The sequence below is a fragment of the Primulina huaijiensis genome, chromosome 16 (genome assembly GCF_012295235.1).
Source record: "Primulina huaijiensis isolate GDHJ02 chromosome 16, ASM1229523v2, whole genome shotgun sequence".
Lineage (NCBI taxonomy): Eukaryota > Viridiplantae > Streptophyta > Magnoliopsida > Lamiales > Gesneriaceae > Primulina > Primulina huaijiensis.
Genome location: NC_133321.1, coordinates 14,376,591 through 14,398,479, shown reverse-complemented (window position 1 = coordinate 14,398,479; position 21,889 = coordinate 14,376,591). Strand labels below are relative to the sequence as shown.

Here is a 21,889-nt window from a genome sequence, read left to right as displayed (position 1 = left end):
ATCTTTAAAAAAATATAAAATAAAACGAAATTTTATAAATCCCCAAGAGAAAAGGAGGAGATCTCGCAGACCACCGAGAAAACATGGTCAAAGCGGTGGTTGGAGATGAACTGCAGCTGAAATTGGCCGAGAACCGCCTCACTGACTCCGGCCTCCCATCCCAGGTTGGTTATAGTCAACATTTTGATTGATTGGCATTGGATTTATTGCATGTTTACTTATGTTTAATTTAATTTTGAATTTTTGCAGGTAGGGCTTGTCATTGGGAAGCTGAGTCCAAAGTTGGATAAAGGATTCGTGTATGATCTGGTGCCGACGCCACCGAACGATGCCGGGGATCTGCCGTGTTCGGTTGTCGGCGGCACTGGTGAAAATGACAGAAATAAAAAGAAGAATATATCCAAATCTAGATCTCAACCTGATGCTTCTGCTCTCTCTATTGATATCGATTGGGTCTCCGAGCACGCTCGCCAGGTTGAATACCAGTTTTCAGCTCACGTTTTGTCTTTTAACCTCTGCTACTTGATTATCTACTCCTGTCTTTATTTTTATTTTTTTGCTTATTTCTATATGGAGTTGATTTGAATGCTTAGACGATTCAATTGGATATGAGGGTATCATCTGACCGACAGAATGAAAAAACGCAAAAAATAAAGAAGAATTTGGAATGGAATAACTTTAGTGTCTGTGTAGTCCCTCAAAAATTTGCCACAGCATCCAACCGCGTGCAATAATCCTATTACTAATTTAATCGGGTTCACTCATTGCATTCTTGATCAAGTAGAACTCCCCATCCACAAGTGATTCAAGTACGATTTAATGTTAACAACGAATATGATAACAATTCTTGTATTGCACAATGTTCATCTCTTGCTCTTCCTTCAATCCACTCTCAACTAGGCTTTGTATGAATCATCTAGGCATGATAAACTTGTTTCTTTGACCTATTTCTCGACATTTATTATGATTCTGTAATAAGTTAGATAGGAGTGCTATATTCCCAATTATTTCCATAATTTCGACCTTAGCTGCTAGTCTTTGTTGAAGGTGGTGGTTGATTTTAATGATGCCCTCTTGTGATTTTTCCTTCTAGGTCTCAAGGATGCTATTGGGTGGCATGAAGGTTGTTGGTATCTACATTTGGGTCAATGAAATCTCATTCAAGAATTCAATAACAACACTATGCCAGGTTTTGTTGCATTCTTACTCATACTTATATTTATATCATTTTGTGCTATTCATGAATGCTCAGGAGGGTCTAGTTCTAGCTGCCACTGCTCAGGCTTATTTTATTAGTAGTTATGAATACATAGTGATCGAGAATTTATCACTCCCAGTCTCCCTTCCTCGCTCTCTCTGTATGTGCGCGGCATGCATCTTGTTTGATTTGTTTGTGTATTTCCTGAGATTGGTTAGCATAAACCACCATCTGTATCAGATCATATGGCGCATGATACTTTGGCACCACAATTTTGAGTGTGTAATCTACATAACAAACACTTCTTCCACATTAACGAACTACACTCGAGGTTACAAAAGTGTCAGCATGCTGACACATTTTTTCTTGCTCCAGTTTTCTATTACTGGCTTTCAATGAGCAGCAGTTGAGAAGTGATATTCTTTCTGCATTATGGGTGTTTACAGCCTCTTCTATATGAGCTGATATGGGAACTCTGCTGGATAACGTGAAAAGAATGGGCTTCAGTGTTATTAAAAATGCTAAACATATGGAACACAGTGGACAACCTATGTATATTCATTACTGTTTATAGCTGTTAGGAATTTGAACATCTATTTTTTGTACATTTTTTATAGCCGTTAGGAATTTGAACATCTTTAATTTATTTTTTGTTACATTTAATAATCATGTACCTTGCTTACAGACTGTTAAAGGGGTTGCAGCAGCAGCATCCTCAATCACTACTGATCAGAATGAGAGACTACTCATTCATATTAGTTATAGTCCTCTGAGGTAACCTTTCATACCTCATATTCCCTTTGACTTACCGAGTTTGTGAGATGTGATTAAGTGGGTAAAGCTTGTGTTTCAGGTGGACTTGTCGAAATTGTTCGCTGGCAGACTATGTCCCTTCTAGCAGTCTACGGCCTTGTGATTTTAAAATGGGCAAGGTCTTAGGTTCCCTTCGAACGTTCAGATGCACGTACACTTTTGATGTAAGGTGTTGCTATCGCTCTTATCTATTATGTACTGATTCATTTTAGGATTACTAAGCTATTCCGCTTATTATGTCATAGGGTATAAATGTCGGAAATACCCTTGTGATATTCGATATTGGGTGACTTGTGTAGTTGTGTGATTATTTGGGAGAGGGATGCTGCAGAATTTCCCTCTAATTCTCATTCAGTCTTATGTCTTATGCTCCTCTCCTTAATGTATTAACAGACATGCTTCACGATGTCATATTAATCTAATTCTCCCCAACCTGATATCTGATGTTTGAAGAGTTTTGTCGATAGTGAATGTAATGTGAGTGGTTATGTTTTGCATCTGAAGTGCAATAATCGATGAGCCATGCGACTATTACTTTAGCTGAAACTATTTACTTTCTATTTTTGGCACCATCGTGACTTTTGTGAGGTTTGGCGTTTAATAGTGGGAAAGTTGTATTGTTGGAAATTCTGGTCCTGACCGTGTTTTATCTGTAGATTTCAGAATAGTCAAATCTTGATTAAAAAACATGTATCTGAATGGTGATTGTTTGTTTGAGCTCTTACAGTCTTCTTCTGTTGCCCTTCAGTAGATGGTCGATCAAACCTTTATGTTAGTTTTTACTTGTTTGTGAGTTTTTCTCTAATTGTTCCTCTATCTGTAATTTAGTTCTTGGTCTGTTGAGATATTTTGTCTTTGGGATTAAATCGTTCATAGGTTGATATTTTTAATCACGAAAATTTCAAGCTTCGGTTATTCATATGCATTAAACTTGTGATTTTTCCTTCTGTTTCCCCTATATTTTCTTGTTGATTGAAGTGAATACCCTTCAAAAAAATATTGAGGCGAATGCTTGCTTAAGTGATTTATGTGTTTTTATAAGCTCTTTTATTGTATCAAAATGTTGATTTAGATGTATGTTTATTTCTGTTGCTCATATCTGGTTATTTTGAACTTGATTGTTCTAGGATGCCTATAGACCACGAGAATGGGTTGGATGTCAGAAGGTTTGCTGACGTTCTTCGTGATTCAATTATGATCCATGCCAAGGAGCTTGCAAGTGCAAAGGCTTTGGTCAATGGGAAAGTGGTAATCCCTCTCTCCATTCTGAATTAGTCAAAAAAGACGTATGAACATGAAACAAGAGGAAGGCGTGGTGAGAAACTATCAAACCCTTGAGTGAGAACATCTGGATGTTCATAACCCATGTTAAGGTTTGGAATGTAAATGAGTTCTCCATGATGAGATGCCTCTTCCCCTTTCTATTTTTTGTGAGGGCATTTGGTACTGTAATAGCTAATTTGACACCTCTATTCGCCATATAGATCCGTGAACTGACTACTGAGACAAGTGCACAAAGCACCCCACTTCTACTTTGTATCACAATATAGACACACCGAAGGTCATTGTATTATTGCAGCCTGCAGGCTTCTGTAATTACCGACACGGCCCAATTTGCATTTCTGATCACTTCTATTATTGTATGAACATGGTTAACTGAATGATAGGAGATAAACATTAGAGCTCATTGTTTCTTTGGAACTATTTTGGTCCTTCCCAGCCAAGATAAAACACAAAGGATATAAATAATTTCTGCAGCTGCTGGGAAGCAAAATAACTGTCTCCCTCCCACTAATCCTGCAGTTTATCTTTCTCCCTGAGTTACTAATGGAATTTGATTATGCTAGTATTACTCGTATTTTCATTCTGATCTTTCTTCCCCTTGACTTTAGTTCACTGAAGACGAGCTGTGTGCATCTGAGGGTTTTCATGATGTTGAATTTCTTCTACCTTTGTTGGAAGATAAATACACGGAATGTATGTTTTAGTCCTCTTTCTAAATTGAATGTCCATCTGAATTATTCTTGATATTTATTGTTTTTTTGTGGGAAAAAGCAGGTAACGGAAAAGAGGTTCTTGGTCTTCTTCTCTTTGGTGGCTCTGTATGTTCTCTTGCATATTTGAATTCAAAGGAACCTATTTCACAAGCTTTAATTGACATAAAGGTATTTCCATCTTGTCGCACTTTCGGAACAGATAATCTTTAATGTTTTTATGAATGCAAAAAAAAAAAAATCTTTTAGAATCTTAACGAGTTATATTTTTATTGTGAGAAAGACAACTTTTGTCGGCTACTTAAAAACTGTTTCTATTTGCCCTTCTAGTATATTGATTTCACCGGAACTTTCATTCTGCTCCATTTGTTCATTCATGATTCTCACTATGATTGCTGTTTGTACAACTTATAAACGATATTAGTGGTAAGGTTCATGAAACTTATAACACATAAAGAAATGTGAATATATATTAAGTTGATTTCTCTGTGATTAATTATGTTTATCTCGATACAATGTTGTGATCTCGGGTTTTCTTTTGATCAGGAAGACATCATAAAGAGTTTGGAGAGTAGACTAGATATTATGTGCGACGAAGCTGATAGAGAATTGGAATCTGACGCCAATGATATTCAGGAAACAGACAACCATGTATCAACTTATAAATTTGTGCCAAATTTAGACCTTCAGGTGCAAAGGTACGACATCTTGAATCGTTAAAGCAGTTTACTCATCTGTTAATCTCTGAATCAGTTTTAATCGAGTTCATCATCAATTAGTTGTTTAGTTATGCGCACTCAATTGACTAGCTTCCATTGCTTGTTAAACATCTTGACTTCATTCACACATAAAATGCGGCCGTATCTTTGATTGATGACCCCTACTGGTTTAGTTGGGAGATTGTGAGTTAGAGAAAATGAGTCTGTGCTTGAGATTTTAGTTATCTTGGAAAGCGACAAATTTAAAATGCATCTATTGCTCGGGAACATCGACATTTTTCTCCTGTAAGCCTTTTCTATAAGGCAAAATTTAAGCCTTTTATTTACTTATTTGCTGAGTTGTTGGAATTGGAAAGATCCCCAGGAATATTGCCTAATAGGCTCATTGAAATTTGGCAGCTTTTTAAGCACATGAGCCAACCCAAGTCCTTAGGTCAATCTACTTTTTTTTTATCCCTTCAGTCGGCTTTTAATTTCGAACTCATCCTGTACATGGGCTATTAGGCTGAACCAACATGAGCTTCAGCCCATACCCATGTACCACTACTGGTTATAGGCTACTGGTTATGAGTCGTTAGGATGGTCCAGCATGAGCTGTAGCTCATGTCTATGCACCGTCACTCATAGAATATCTCACCCCTGAAAGATGGTTTTTTTCGCCTTCCCCGACACTTGAACCCAGGACCTCCAGGCATAAGTACCTAGATTCTTAAAGTGTTGGTATCAGTTGAGCTAGTAAATTGCTCCCGGTTGTTCAATCATTTGATAACCAGAGTCATTCTTTGATAAATGATCACTATGAGTCAGACTCAATAGAATTTGATCAATTCCTTTTTATGTCGTTAAGACGAAGAACTTAACCAAGAATTCTCTTTCTTCATCATCAATCGAATCACTGTTCGCGACCTAGGATTCTATTTTATCATCAATCCAATCCCAGTTCATGTTTTTTCTTTTTCTTATCAATGAATAGATCTCTTTACTTGTATGACTTAGATGTCTCGTATTTCTCGAAAAAGTGATTCGATTAATAGGATTTGGTATGAGATCGATGATATCTATAGCTCAACTGGTACCAACACTTTAAGAATCTTGGTACTTATGCTTGGAGGTCTTGGGTTCAAGTGTTGGGGAAGGTGAAAGAAACCACCTTTCATGGGTGAGATATTCTATGAGTGACGGACTGGACCATCCTAACGATTCAAGATCAGTAGTGGTGCATTGGTATGGGCTGAGGCTCATGTTGGTTTAGCCTAATGGCCCATGATCGTTACAAAAAAAAATGTCGTAGCCCGTCCATGCACCGTCACTCATAGAATATCCCACCCCTGAAAAGTGGTTTCTTCGCCTTCCCCTACACTAAGTACCTAGATTTTTAAAATGTTGGTACCACTTATGTGAAGCCCGGGGCTGAAGAGGGCGGGGGGTGATCGTCAGAGCCATGAGGTTGCGTGGACAATGAGCGGCTCCTGGCAGGCTTCTAGGCGAAGAGAACATGAATGAACCGATCTTACACCGGAAGGAGAGGATTCCAAAAACTGTTCAGGTATGGACTGTGCAGTTGAGGAAGACTTAAAAAATTTGATAGGTACTACTCATATCAAGAAGGTGCTTGTTCTTTTCGGTAGCTCATCACATAAGAACTCTAAAGTTAAGCGTGCTTGACTTGGGACAATTATGGGATGGTGACCCCCTGGAAAATTTCTTAAGGTGCTTGTGAATGAGGACATAAGCACGATAGAAAAACTCGTCTTGGTACAATGAGAACAGGACGTTACAGTTGGTATCAGAGCCGATTTCTCCTAGTACGGTGTGGTTCGGTGACGAACCAAGCGACAGCTGGTGGGCATGTGATGCCCGGGGCAGAAGAGGGCGGGGGGTGATCTCTGGTGCCATGAGATTGTACGAACAATGAGCGGCTCGTAACAGGCTTCTAGGCGAAGGGAACATGAATGAACCGATCTTACACCGGAAGGAGAGGGATTCCAAAAACTGTTCAGGTATGGGACTGTGCAGTCGATGAGAGCTTAAAAGATTTGATAGGTACTAATCATATCAAGAAGGTGCGTCTTCTTTTCGTTAGCTTATCACATAAGAACTCCAAAGCTAAACGTGTTTGACTTAAGACAATTCTGGGATGGATGACCTCCTGAGAAGTTTCATAGAGTGCGTGTGAGTGAAGACATAATCACACTGGAAAGACTCGTCTTGGTACAATGAAGACAGTCGTCGAATCTGGGGCGTTGCACATCCAATCTCTCACAGAATTGAATTAGTTTTTAGTGTAAGGGGTCACATTAAGAAGTCGGTGTCACATTAAAAGTATGCCTTTGATATTCTCAGAAAATGAATTTGTTTTTAGCAAAGCAAATTGGTGACAATTCATGGTTATATTACACAGCAGATGCTAATTTCCATCATATAATCTTGTACTGGCCGGCATCTTTGGGTTCTCTGAACTGACTTTTAACTGTTGGTTATCTGTTCTCTGACAGAAAACATTGCAATCTATCATTTCCTCGAAGGGTACTTGTTCCATGGCTTGAGGGCACTTACATATGCGATTATGTTCAGCCATCTGAAACAGTTGAGGTTTGTTACTATGCTTTTTATGCATATATAGTTTCCATAACTTGATTTGCTGAAGCAGATGATGTCGGGTATACTTTACAGTAACACAAACTTGCGAATACTCTCAGACATGCATAAATAGAATACTTAGAGAACATATAAATTATTGTTTGCAAACTCTATTGATATTCTGTAAATATGTATTATATAGGCAAACTCCATTTCCATAACAAGGATGTTAGTATCTCAGTGATTGTTAATCACTTGATTAAGAACTCTTCGTTTTTATGAACGATGGCTCCATTTCTAAGTGCCTAAAATTTGATCTTTAAAAATGCTACTGTTCCAGCATAATAAATTTAGGCCCATGCAAAATGTGAGCAATATTACTAGTATGTATGGAAAAATAGATGGGAAGCTAAAATTGCTTGGTACTTCAGTTTAAACATTTATTTCTCTTCTATAATTTCAGGCTCTCAAAGATCATTGCAGTGAGCTAATGTCTACAGAAGTTCCAACTGATGCATCGGAAATTTTAGAGCCCGAATCTGAAACTCCGATTGTGGTGTCTCCAAGTACTATATCCTTTTGGAGCATAGCATCTGGTTCATCATCAGCTAAGTTGGATAATTCACTTGCAGAGAATATCAGGGACAAAGCAAAAGAGAAACCTAGCGAGTCAGCTGATTACACCATGGTGAAACTATCTTTGTTGATTCTTATTGTCTCTATTATACTCGGGCTAGCCGTGAATGCTCTCCGCATCACTTAGTTTATTGTAGAAGGCTGTTTTGGAAGTCGGTAAAATGGGCAGTTGCTAGATTACATACATGAGAGCTCTCTGGTTTTTTTGTTTCGGTCGACTAAAACATCCCAAGGACTTGAGGGTTCCTTATGGTTTATCTGCCAGTTAAAATGGTATTCAATGAGTGGCTGGAGAAAGCCGTTCAAAGTGCACATTTTGGTGGTCCGAATTGGTTTGAGAAAAAGATCCAATTTCTTCCGCCCCGAAGCTTTTGGCTATGCTGGGAAATGACCTTTATTGGCAAAGCCAAGTGGATATCTCGTCTTTTTATCTGTAGCATTCTTGCTTTTACTTTGGTTGTCTTCTAAAATCGTGATACTTGGAGCTTTAAATGGATAAAACTCATTTTTGGTCCAAGAATATAATTCGTGTGTTATTTATTTTTATTTACTCCATTTTCATCATGTATTTATTTACACTTTTGCTTAAATTGTATCCAAATCACCAAGCCAACCATGGAATTTGGTGTTTATTTTGCAAGCAATTGGTAATTTTTGATGGATTACGGAACTTACACTATATGATGTTGCATATAATAATTATGACCAACATTTTCAATTTGGGAAGCTAACTTACCATTGTTCAAGAAGTTGGATGACAGTATGGTAAGCGTTAAAAAACAATTCAACAGATGGGGATTCAGGGACTCTGCAAAAAAAAAAATATCAAAATAATATTTGAATAGTCGAAATCTTTGAGACATGTATATGATATACTGGTATGATGGGGTCACCGGGTAGCAAAACATACCACTCGACGATAAACGTCCAGACTAATTACAAGTACTCCACAAAAGAGGATGGAATTGAATAAGATAAACAAATCAGCCCTTGCTCACATCCAAGTATTTGGATTATATTGTACAAATTGAGAACTTCCAGAGTTTAACATCAATACACATCCAAGTGTTTGAATTATATTGTACAAATTGAGAACTTCCAGAGTTTAACATCAATAGGGGAAACAGGCAATGTGATTAGTCATGTGCAATTAATATCATGTGGTAAAATTTGGGGCCATGCCACCAAACAAGACAATGATGACTTTTCCTCTTATCATCGTTGAAGAACGAGGCCAGGCAAAAAGCTCTATAGAAGGCACAGCAGTTGTAACTTTTACTTCTGAATTTGCTCTACCTTAGCTCTAATCTTGTGTTCTAACACAGATATCTCAGTCTCAAGGCTGAACATTCGATTAAGAGCATGCATATTCTCAAGGGTTTCGCTCAAAGTCCGGCTATCATTTCCATCACACCTTAGATGCTGCATGGGCCCGTGTAACAGCTTGTTTACAATGCCTCTGCTAAGATCATCAACAGCCTTCTGCGATTTCTTTGGAATTTCGTCACCCATTTTTGACAAACATTTTTCAACCTCTGCAGCTCTTATTCTTTCAGCATAAGCCCTTAACTTCTTGATAGTTGGAACAGTTTCTAGTGAATCGCGCCAGGCTTCAAATTGTTTCGATTCCTCAGTGATGATTTCTTGAGCTTCCATTGCTTTACGTATCCGATCCTCTTTATTTGCAGACACAACCTCCTTAAGATCATCCACGTTGTACACTCGTGAACCCTCATGCTCATTGACACATGCACCAACATTTCTTGGAACAGAAATGTCAATAAAAAGTCTCAAACCACCAAGAATTGGACTTACCGATGGAAAGTCGACAACATGCTCTTTAAGAAAAAGAGGAATGTCAGATGCAGTGCTGGTAAAAATCACATCAGCTTCAGCTGCACTCTTCAGCATTTCAGTGAGGGGTCTGTATACTATTTCAATGCCTTTAATCTCCTCGCGTATGGCAGCAACTCTTTCTTCACTTCTGTTCACTACCACCATCTCTGTGCACCCTTTGGCTACCAAGTGCTTGATCACAAGCTTGCCCATTTTTCCTGCTCCAATTACTAACATCCTCGCAGTGGCATGGCAGGATTCGGGAAGCTTCATTAAAGCCAATTCCACAGCAGCTGAACTAACGGAAACCGCCCCAGCTGCTATGTTGGTTTCGGTTCTAACCCTCTTTCCAACAGTGATTGCATGCTTAAAGAGACTGCTTATATTCCTTCCAAAGCCCACGACCCCTTGACCAACTTTAACCACTTGTTTCACTTGTGCTAGGATTTGACCTTCTCCTAAAACCAATGAATCTAGCCCTGATGATACTTCAAAAATGTGCTGGGTTGCATCTTTGTCATAGAGCAAAAAACGGTGCTGGCAGATCTCCGAAACTGGAACTCCACTAGTCTGGCAAAGCATACGACATCTTATGAGCATGGACATGTTAACAAAACGCAATTGAAAACACGCTTGATAAAATGTGTGTTGGTATAAGATAAGAATAAAGGAAAGCATTATCGAGACATTCATTCTACATTGTTTACTCTACTGTTGAAAAATGAAAAATAGGATTGGCAAATCTTAGGATAAGTTGACAAACTCTCCAGACACGTAGGAAAATAGTACTTAAATTATTCATTTGCACGTTCAGTGCCAGTGTTATAATTTGGCACTGAACTCTTTTGGGATCCTTACGTATAATATATCCATTAATTTTCAAAGAAAAAGCTAACATGAAAAAACACAGAAAGTGTATTTTTTGTTCGTTTTACAATAACTGTCATAAATGTCTTCGTCCTAAATTCTTCTACACTAAGTTCCATACGTTATAAATAAACTTCAAGGTAACCATGGATTCGCAAAAGAAAACAATTTTTAAAAATTACCTTAGACATCCATTCAGTCACTTCTTTGATTCCCCGGTGCCTAGAGAGAGCTAATACATAGATTTCCATTCTGTTACATGTACTAAGGACAGCAGCTTCTTCGATATGATTCAAACTGCACAACTCCCCAATAGCTCTAGGCCACACTGCTTCAGGGATAGCAAGTTTTTCCCGCATTTCAACAGGCGCCGTGTGGATGCTGAGACCAATGACTACAATGCTGATCTTTTCTTTTGTATATCCTGGACCAGATCAAGAACATAGTGTCAGGACACCCAAAATAATTGCGTCTACGAAAATTTACATTACACTGGAAATTCAACCATGATCAATGATCGATGAATTAGAACTCATGATCATCCAATTCGACAGCTAAATCAAATTTAAATGTGGAAAAAAAGTCCATACGGTCAGCGGCGGAAGACTTGAGCAGCTCCAGAGCGGAGAGGCTCGACGCCAGACCAGAATACGAAGCCGCATTAGTGGAATCCAGTTGACCCAAGGCGTTGGATGCAGCCTCGCACCTCAAATTCCCGGAATATCCCCTCCTATTCAGATAAGCTCGACGCTTTCCAGGATTCCCCAGCTTGCAGAGCAAGCCAACAGGAGGCGTGGATGCTGAGGCGGCCGAAGCCGTCGCCGTACTACTGATAAACAGATTCTCCAGCTTCGCACCCACAAACGCGCTTGAAACAGCCATAACCGCCGGATATTCCGATTCCCTCAATCCAAATCAGCTCCAACAATCCAACATGAACCCGAAATCGAACGGAGCAGATGAAATTCTTGACACGATTTGGAGGGGGGTTGACGTGTGTTCTTGATTGGAGAACCGGAAGAATGGTGGAAAGAGTCGCTATTTTGGAGGGTTGGGGTTCGGATTTCTCTGAGTTTCGATTGGTCAGTTGAAACCACGTTTTATCCTAAAGATTTGCCGCAAACAACAACCATAAACTTGTCTACGTCACCACACTCTCATGTGGGACCCACTAATTTTTCCCCTCAAATTGGGGACTATCCTCGCCTCATATTTATAATTTAAATTAAACTATGATTTTTATTAAAAATAAAAATATTTTTTATAATAAATTTTGGAGAGGAAGACATGTTTTAAAGGGTTGGGTTACAATATTTTATATCATGAGGAGAGAATCTCATTGGTTAGTTGTGTGAGATATATTATATTTGGGACACTAATAAAAAATATTATTTTTAACGTCAAAAATATTATTTTTAAAACCCTCCGGTTTAAAAATAGTTCAAATTTTTATGTACATTTTCCTATTAATTTACAAGAATATCTCAAGCAATTTAATAAAATATTTTTTGACGAGTTTCTTTCTTTTTGGTTCGTGGAAATTGTTTGTTTTTCCGGTCTTGTATTTTTGTATTTATGCGAATTTGCTCATTTATATTAAATTTCAATTTCAGTCTTACGTCTTTCGATTTTTTTACAATTTTAGTCTTCTCATCTAGAATACTGATGTGACATTATATACGTTAGTACTACATCGACACTGTATTGGTTTCACTTTAGTGTCACATAGTAAATTTTTTCATTTATGTGAAGAGGGGTAAAAGAATATGACAATTTTCCGCACAGAAGATTTTCAATTATTTTTCTTAAAAAGAGAGGGTGTATTGGCTTATTAAATTTTCATATGGGATTTATGTAGAGATGTCAATGGGGCGGGTCTCATGAATAAAATTTGGACCCATTACCCGCCTCACCCCGGTTAAATATCTTCGGACCCATCCCACCTCGAAAACGAAATGGGGCAGGGTAAACCCGCGAAACCCGTGAGACCCGAATTTTTTTTAAATGAAAACAATAATCTTCTTATCATATGACTGAATTATGAAACAAACAATCCTCTAAATACAACATAATAGAAAACTAATTCATGTCTTCGACCACACTTAATAATAACAAACAAATTATTTTCACGACATAATGAATCACATAAAAAAAGAGTTACTAGCTCTCCAATAAAAAGTCTTGACATCCTCAAAAATAAGTCATAACAGAACTTAAACAGATCAATGTAAAATCAGCGAGTAAACAATCTTTCAGACACATATTCAGGATCATCTTCCTCTTCATCAAGAATGGTGTGACAAGTTGGTAAATTACTTGAAGAATTACTTACAAAATTAAAGAGAGAAAGTACATTGAAAAAATAAAACTGTAATTTAAAACCGTAAAAAAAATGTAATTTAAAGAGAGAAAGTATAGTAACAAAATTAAAATGAAAGTACAATGACAAAATAAAAATGTGATTTATTTACCTTCCACGTCACCTCACAACCATCTTCGCGAGCACATCAATTTATATCTACATATATGGGGCGGGTATGGGTTGGGTATTATAGGACCCATGACCCGCCACATACCCAGACGGGTCTCAAAAATTGGACCCGAGACCCGCCCCATGACCCATTTAGTATGCCCAAACCCGCCCAGATGGGGTGGATCCATTGCGGGTCTGGGTAAAACCCGGACCCATTGACATCCCTAGATTTATGTCAATTAGTAGTTTCACAAGGAGGTAGGATGTCATTAGCCCTAAAAACATATGATGATACTGATATTTACTCATAGCACCTTCTTGTAATATTATAGTAAAAAAAATATCATATAAAATATATTCTATAAATATATAGACACAGACACAATGCAACATAGTTTAGAAGTAGCTTTACATTTATAGATAAACATTCATATGATATAACTTAGATAATGTAAGATCGTGTTCGATTGTTCTAATAAGTAGAAACAATTATTATAGCTCAACAATCTTCTTATCAATAATCGTATTTCTTGCTATCAATGATAATCGAACTTGTGATATTGTCTATAATACCAATTATATGATAAAGTGTTTTCCCCTTTACCAAAAGTTATAACTAGTAGTAATGATGCAACTCAAATATTTTTAATCGTACGATAGTTCAAACAACATGTTTAGATTACTATAACAAACTTGGACAATTATCGGACCCCAACAAAATAATATAATATCAAATATAATAAAAATTCAAATCATATAAACATTACGAATAGGAAGCGTAATTTACTCATCGAAAGGAAATATTAATCTCACTTTGCTTTCACTATTCGAGTCATTAAACCACAAAAAATTATCTTTGAATCTATACCCTTTTTATTTATTAAAAAAAGGTTAAATAAATGCTCTTTTATTATAATTTTTTTTACTCTTTTATTTATAATTATTGTCTATTTGTTTTAGTTTGTGTTAAATGATTTTATTGTTTTACATTTCAATAAAATTAAAATTTACGGATTAGAAATTTTTTTCTTGATGTCTCCGAATTATCTTTATTCTTTAGTTCACATTGGGTCCTTCGTGGGATGCCTCGGTTTGGCCATATCCCGAAGATAATTTATTACTCACATTTTAATCCTCAACATAAAATATATTTTTTTGGAAACTAAAACTTCATCTCCAAATCACTCTCATAAACTTTAGATTAATAATATATGAGTAGGTCTCATGTGAGACCGTCTCACGAATCTTAATCCGTGAGACGAATCAATCCTATCCATATTCACAATAAAAAGTAATACGCTTAGCATAAAAAGTAATACTTTTTCATGGATGACCCAAATAAGAGATCCGTCTCACAAATACGACCCGTGAGACCGTCTCACACAAGTTTTTGCCATAATATATATGATGACATATAAAATTTTCATATAAAACATTTAAATGTTATATAGGATCGGTTCTCTATCCTCTCAATAATGCACTACTTAGGAATGGGCACGGGTCGGGTTTTTCGGATTTCGGGTAGTTTGGATGGGGCACCTGATTTTTTCGGTTAGCATTTTTATTACCCAAACCCAATCCGATTTTGGACAATACCCGCTTTTCGGGTACTCGATAAGGTCGGGTTCGGGTGTTTTTTTTTTGACAAAATAACATTTTATCATTTTGTGCCTATCAAATAATATGTGACGAGAAAATAGGCTTATCAAAATAATATTTTCTCGTGAATGTCTACAACAGTTAAACACAAAAAAATCGAGCATAAACTATTTAGATGCATATATAAGAAATTAACAAGTCTATTCTTGAAATCCAACTTAGATCTTCACCAAAAAAATCAAAATCAACTTCTTGTTTGATTTTCAAAATATCATCTGGAATGTTTCATCGCCTGCATAAAGATGTAAATTTATTAACAAAAAAAAAACATCATAATGGTTTTCCAATTTATTAAACTGGACCGGTCCATTTATAAGCCCATATGTTTTTTTTATTTTTAAAAAACAATCGGGTACCCGATCGGGTAATTCGGATAGCAATTCTATACCCGAACCCGATCCGACAAAAATATAATCGGGTTCGGGTACTACCCCGAACCCGAATAGTTACCCGATTTTACCCGACAATTGCATCCGATCGGGTTCGGGTCGGGTGGAACCCGAAAAACCCGACCCGATTGCCCACCCCTAGCACTACTTGCAAATCAAGATAATCAAACTCTTGATATTGGTTTTGATACAAATTTGAGGATCAGACATTGTCGCTTTGCAAAAGTTATAGGCAAAAACTTGTGTGAGATGGTCTCACGGGTTGTATTTTATGAGACAGATATCTTATTTGGGTTAGCCATGAAAAAGTATTACTTTTTATGCTAAGAATAATATTTTTTTATTGTGAATATCGGTAGGATTAACCCGTCTCACGGATAAAGATTCGTGAGACCGTCTCACAAGAGCCATGCTTAAAATTATAACGTTGCATGTGCACCCCCAATGTTGTGTTAAAAAAATATTATATATTCTTCACAATCACTCACGAAAATGAGGAAGAGGAATTGGATGAGAAGAGTGTAGACTAGTGGTGGAGAATGGTTTCGAAGATTTCATATGAGAACAGAAGGATAGGGAAATATACAAGTAAATATATTATTAAAGGTTTTTTGTCCTATTTTTATGATACTTTAATCGTATTAAATTCTAACACATTTTATTTTATTGGGTGTCACACGCATATAAATATTATTCCAAGGCGAGGGTTCGAGGGTTTGAAGGAGAGGCCTAAAGTCTTTCAAATAATTTATGGTCCTAATCAGAGATGGATCTATTGGTCTGCCCTCAAAAAGAGTGAGAGATAGATAGACCACACATTTGACGGCAGATTAAAACCAAGAAAAAATTACATGAGACTCTACCAAACTTGCGCCAGTATAGTTTAAAAAGCAGTTATCTTTATTGATTTGACCAGAAGAAGAAAGAAAGAGAGGTACGTGTCGATTTCCTATTAGCTTGTGTAACTCATGTTACCTAACGAATCAATTAGCTGTACTGATGAGCTAGTTTGCTATCTTTTCTGTGTCTATATGATGGATTGGTCGGCTTCCCCACTGCTTGGATTGATCTCGTCCCCCTATATGTTGTGTACCGCGTGCTGGCTTCACTCCATTTGAAGAGAGTCTCTTAGTCACCAATGTATTAGAGTGTTGAGAGGGGGGCATTGGGCCTGTGTGTCGGATGACAGTCGGAACTGCGGGTTCGCCCGGTAGTTAGAAGGGACTACCATTGTAGGGACCCTTGAGAGCGGCTCTGAGTAATAAATAAATTTACTCATTACTATTCATTGCATCTGAAATTTTTATAATATTATATCCAAATTATTGTATACTTCTTATAATCAATATATATATAACACTCGACAAAAACAAAAGAGATCGAGAAAAGAGTTCAACTTGGGCCGATGGCCCTTAGGACAAATTCAAAAAAAGTTAATAAATGCTAACTAAATATTCTTCAAAATTTGGAAGCGATTATATCAATTATCGGGAAACTTGGAAGCGATTAAAATTTCTTGAAAATTTGGTCAAATTGAGAGTAACCGTGCAATAACCAATATTTATGTTGTAAAAGTGTGTGTGTGTGTGTCTATATATATAGCATTTATTAACTTTTTTTGAATTTGTCCTAAGGGCCATCGGCCCAAGTTGAACTCTTTTCTCGATCTCTTTTGTTTTTGTCGAGTGTCGGTCTCTCTAACGTATATTAGGATCACTTTCTAAACCGAACTATGCATAATTAGTTTTTAGATTGTTGAGGTATAATAATTATTTTTGTTGGGTAGAGCAATCAATCCATGATGCTTGAACTGTTATGATGTTTAAAATATTTGAGTTGCACCATTACCATAAGTTATAACTTTTGGAAAAACAGCAAGCGTTCGGTCCTACATGGACAAATAACTCTCAGACATCATTTGAATCGTTAGACGACGATGAATTATATATAATATATGAATGATATATATAACACACTAATTTATACTTTCGATCATTTATATAATTTCAAGGTTCAATTCGAGTCAAATGATCATATATCCATATTAATCATCGAGTGGTTCAACATTCTTCATCAATGATCCATTTTAAGTCGTTATTTAGCACATTTTAGTTCATATCTTTTTATTTTAAAGTTCCACCTGTTCATATTCTTGAATATAAATAAATAAATATAGAACAATTTTAAAAAACAAATGTTTATTTATCATCAAATTAAACAACCGATGGGGGACGGGAATGGAAAAGAGGTGCCCTTTTGATACGGGAAAGGCAAATCATTCACAATTAATTGATGAATTTGTATGGAAAACAAATAATAAAATAATGCAAAGGTGGACAGATATTAATGGAGAAATCAGCCAACTTATAAAATTTTATTAAATTATTAGTCGACTTTTTTTTAATGTATATAAAAAATTAGAAAAATATCATATCCGTACATGAATTTTCTTCGCAAGTTTGTTTTAATATTTAAGTGATGAATTGACCAAAATGATGGGATGCTGTTAGTTACACGAGTCTCCGATCCGATTCATGAAATTTTTTATTTTTTCATGTCAAAAATAAATATTTTTACTGTATATATGGATCGAGTCGACTCATCTAAATACTAACTTACTTTTAAAATATTTTCAAGAAATAATTTTGACAAAGAAAGGGATGTCTTATAACCTAAATGTAGTTAACTCATTTGGGAAGAAATGTATACAAAGAAGGGTATATTATATTACTCTTTAAAAAATATGAAATAATTAAGTGACTGTAATTTTGTAAGAAAACATATTAAATTTTGAAAATAGAGCGTAATTATGATTTTTTAGAAATTAAATATCATTTTCTCTTATCTAAATAAATTTATTTTTGGAAATTTTATTTTAAAAACTAAATAAAATATGAGTAAGTTTCTTGTGACACGGTCTCACGAATTTTTATCTGTGAGACGGGTCAACCCTACCGATATTCACAATAAAAAAAATAATATTTTTAACATATCCAAATAAAAGATTCGACCGACAAAATTGATCCATGAGACCGTCAAAAAAATTTTTGTCTCACAAAAATTTTTGCGATAAAATATTTTACACGTGTCCTGGAGCTTGTCTTGATTTAGAGTCGGCGAAAATTCACCGCAATTTTAGTATTGAATGAATCCGATAGCTGGAATATTAAAATAAGCATGCAAATCTTTTATAAAATATTTTAAGAAATAAGTTGAGCACATATCCCCATTTTATTGCCTATATTAGGCGTTGACCATGTTGATATCTTTTTTTACCATTTGTTATATAATAATATAATATTATATATCCATATATTATTTTTATAAAGTAAAAAAGTCTTCCGTACAAAATTTTTTTCCATGCAATATATATATGCTTCAATAATATTATAATCTATATATTACGTACAATAAAATCAAAGAATTCGATTCGTGAAGCCGCCACGTTATATATAAATAAATAATGTCAATGGTTTATTTAAATTTAAATCATATCAACAACTTTGACATACGTTTATATTGAGATGATATTCATTCAATCAATGTATGGTCGTGAAAAAAAAAAATATATCTTACGAGATCGTGTCTATTGTTAATTTTTTGAAACACATATCTTATCTTATCACATTTATAAAAATATTATTTTTATGTCAAAAGTGTTAATTTTGATTTCAAATATCAACCGAATCGATCCGTCTCACGGATATAAATATGTGATATTGTCTCACAAGAGACATGTTCCTCCTTTAGATGTGGTGACTAATTTCAAATTGTATATATATACTGAGTGTTATCTCAGTAATAAACACAGATATGTGTACGATTGATGTATAATATATCAAAATTGTATACAAATAATCAATTTTTTTTTTAGATTAGATCATGACATGTCTCACATTCATCACAGAAGAGAAAAATTGACGGAGACCCACACAAAATATAATAAGCTGATTTCCAAGTTTCCATACGATCATGCCCATATTTAGGTAATAATATAATTGTATTTTCTCCTAAAATAGTTCGATTTTATTAAATTTTATATCAAAATACAATAGATATCATGTTATCTTTTACAATTATCGGATCACAACGACAACAACAAATATAAAATAAATTAAATACATGTCGCTTTTATATGAAATGATTTGATTCTGGAAAAAAAAAATGAAAATGATTTGAGTATATATTTGAAATAACACCCATGTTGGTCGTATTTAAAAAATGTCTAATAATGGTAGATTTGAAATTAGAGGAACATAATTCATCCAAACAAGAAAATGGATTTGAAATCATATAATCTTAGTGCACCCAAAGATTATATGTACTTTAAACATTCGTGGTTATAATAAAAAGTAATATTGGTTTCAAAAGTTTTCGAGTTGGTAGAGTATGTGAATGTTTGACAAGTGATCAGAAGTTTGATTCTTTATACCAATATTTTTTTACTAGTATATCACACACGACTTGTCTAATGCGATTTACCTAGCTAGTTTAGTTTTTGCGGTTATTACATTAGTCCGAATGTTTATCCAATATACATTGAAAGACAGATATGGTGGATTCCATTAAAAAAAATTTAAACACAAGCATTAGTATATGAAGACTCTTTGTCTTGTAAGGGTCGATCTAGAGTCGAAAATGGTACAGATGGGGCTTGGTAGATGGTACTCATTTGGATAGTGGCTTCATCCACTCAGTACATAACATGTGTGATGAATCTTGACCATTCATTCATACATTATAGTTGAATGCGTAACCATTATTTATTTACATAGCACACACACATGTCATATGTTGAATTAAGAACGACACTGTCCATTTGGGTAGTATAAACAAAACCATGGAAGGATGTAAATAAAATTGTTTGCGTGCAATGGAATTATTGAAGAATTGGAATATCATTGTTATTGAAATGTTCTTATTTGAATAAACACCATATTATAATATAAAGTTTGCTATCCGAGATCAAACAAACAAATTTGTGAAAATAAATTGAATTTCAAATTCATAATAACAAATCTATTCGGTTGTTTGAACAAATTTGACAATGAATTTAAAATCTTAAATAATATTCTTGAATAATTGTGGTGAGTTTTAAATTCATCTCAACGTGAAGCCATTTCAAATTTTTTTTCTCAAATCCAAATTCTTCGGTCCAAACAAAACCTGCTTATGGTCGACCCGATTTATATTTACAATAAATAAATAATAATTTTTTTCTAGATTTTAGTTGTGCTGAAGATTTATATCACAAAATTGATTCGTGAGATGATTTCGAGAGTTTTTGTGTTAATTGAATCCTTTTGATTACACAAAATGTATTTATAACTGCTTAATATAAATAAACGCAAATTGAGTATAAAAAAACTAATTTTTCCCTTTATTGAATGATGGCTCGGATTCGTAACTCAATCGTAAGAATCTCTTCTCACAACTAAAAACGTTTATCTCTATCTAAAGTATATGACATTTCATTTTTTCAATGATACTAGTATTTAACGATGATATTATTAAAAATTAGTGAAAAATGAATAGATATTTAAATTGAAAAAAAAATATAATTATAAAAATAAAAATAAAAATAAAAATTAAAACTATTTTTTCGTTAATTTTAAAAAACTTTCTTAAATACAACGCATGTCGATTAATTTTTTTAGCTAATAATCACTATCATATATCAAAATTTTAGATTGTATTAGCCTAAAACAATGACATGATACTTATCGTGTTTAGTATATTGATGTCGACTACCACCCTTAATACATATTTAATTCTTTAATTTTCGAGAAGCTATATATTATTATTTTTTAACATGTGATAAAAAAAATTTTTTAAAACACATTCAATAAAATGAATGAGAAATATTTTTTTAAAAATTTAGTAATTTCGTCTAAATCCACATTCACAAACAATTTTAAGAAATATTTTTGATTATTGAGGGTACTATACATGTTTATTGAGACTAATTTAATGTCCATTTGAAACTCTTTTGAACCTATCTCTTTTAATTTTGTTGTGCTCTCTTATTTGAATTTTTAAGAAGACAATTCAAGATATAAAATATACATGTGATTTTGGAAGAAAACTACAATGCATTAATTCTTTCAAATTACGGTAATTTCAAAATAATATGCATTTGAGATAAAAAAATTTATGATTATAAATGGTAATTTAATGTCCATTGGAAAACCTTGTTGTAGTGATAACTTTTAACACCCAATCAATTTTATTTTTAGAAAAAATAAATAAACTAATTAAATATTGTATTTTTTTTTAGTAAGTAATTTGGGCAGGGAATTACTTAAAATAGCAAAATATATTTTTGAATGATTTACCTCATGAGTGATACCGAACATTGCAATCATTTGTATTTTAAATTTATTTATACAGTTTTTAATTAAATTGATTGATATAATCAATGAAAAAATTTTAATATATTTTACGTTTTCAATAGAGTTTAGTTTCAATTTGAATAAAAAAAATATAATACATAAATTACATTTAAATTAATATAAAAATTAATTAAATTCAAAATTGAATTAAATGAATTGATATAATCAATGCAAACAATAATTGAAGTGATCATTTATTGCAGTACATATATTTCAATATTCATTATATATATTTCCTTTTTAGAAAGGATATTTTGGCGGAAAATTACTATTTTTTGACAAAAACTCTGTTTATATATATACACTGGGTCAAAGACATTTGCCACAGTTAGC

At 34.4% G+C, this 21,889-nt stretch overlaps 2 protein-coding genes across 2 annotated transcripts; one reads left to right on the top strand and one right to left on the bottom strand.

The window, feature by feature from the left end:
- Positions 1-6: 6 nt before the first annotated feature.
- On the top strand, positions 7-8,572 carry LOC140961537 (uncharacterized). The gene is made up of 11 exons (XM_073420125.1): positions 7-164; positions 250-474; positions 1,094-1,189; positions 1,884-1,972; positions 2,052-2,180; positions 3,139-3,259; positions 3,904-3,988; positions 4,070-4,176; positions 4,552-4,703; positions 7,220-7,316; positions 7,768-8,572. The coding sequence occupies exons 1-11, from the start codon at positions 84-86 to the stop codon at positions 8,065-8,067; spliced, it is 1,482 nt and encodes a 493-aa protein (XP_073276226.1). The 5' UTR covers positions 7-83; the 3' UTR covers positions 8,068-8,572.
- A 333-nt stretch (positions 8,573-8,905) lies between these two features.
- On the bottom strand, positions 8,906-11,712 carry LOC140961382 (glutamyl-tRNA reductase 1, chloroplastic-like). The gene is made up of 3 exons (XM_073419872.1): positions 11,234-11,712; positions 10,826-11,067; positions 8,906-10,346 (listed from the first exon to the last, which is right to left on the bottom strand). Exons 1-3 carry the CDS (start codon positions 11,523-11,525, stop codon positions 9,216-9,218), a joined length of 1,665 nt encoding a protein of 554 aa, XP_073275973.1. The 5' UTR covers positions 11,526-11,712; the 3' UTR covers positions 8,906-9,215.
- Positions 11,713-21,889: the final 10,177 nt, after the last annotated feature.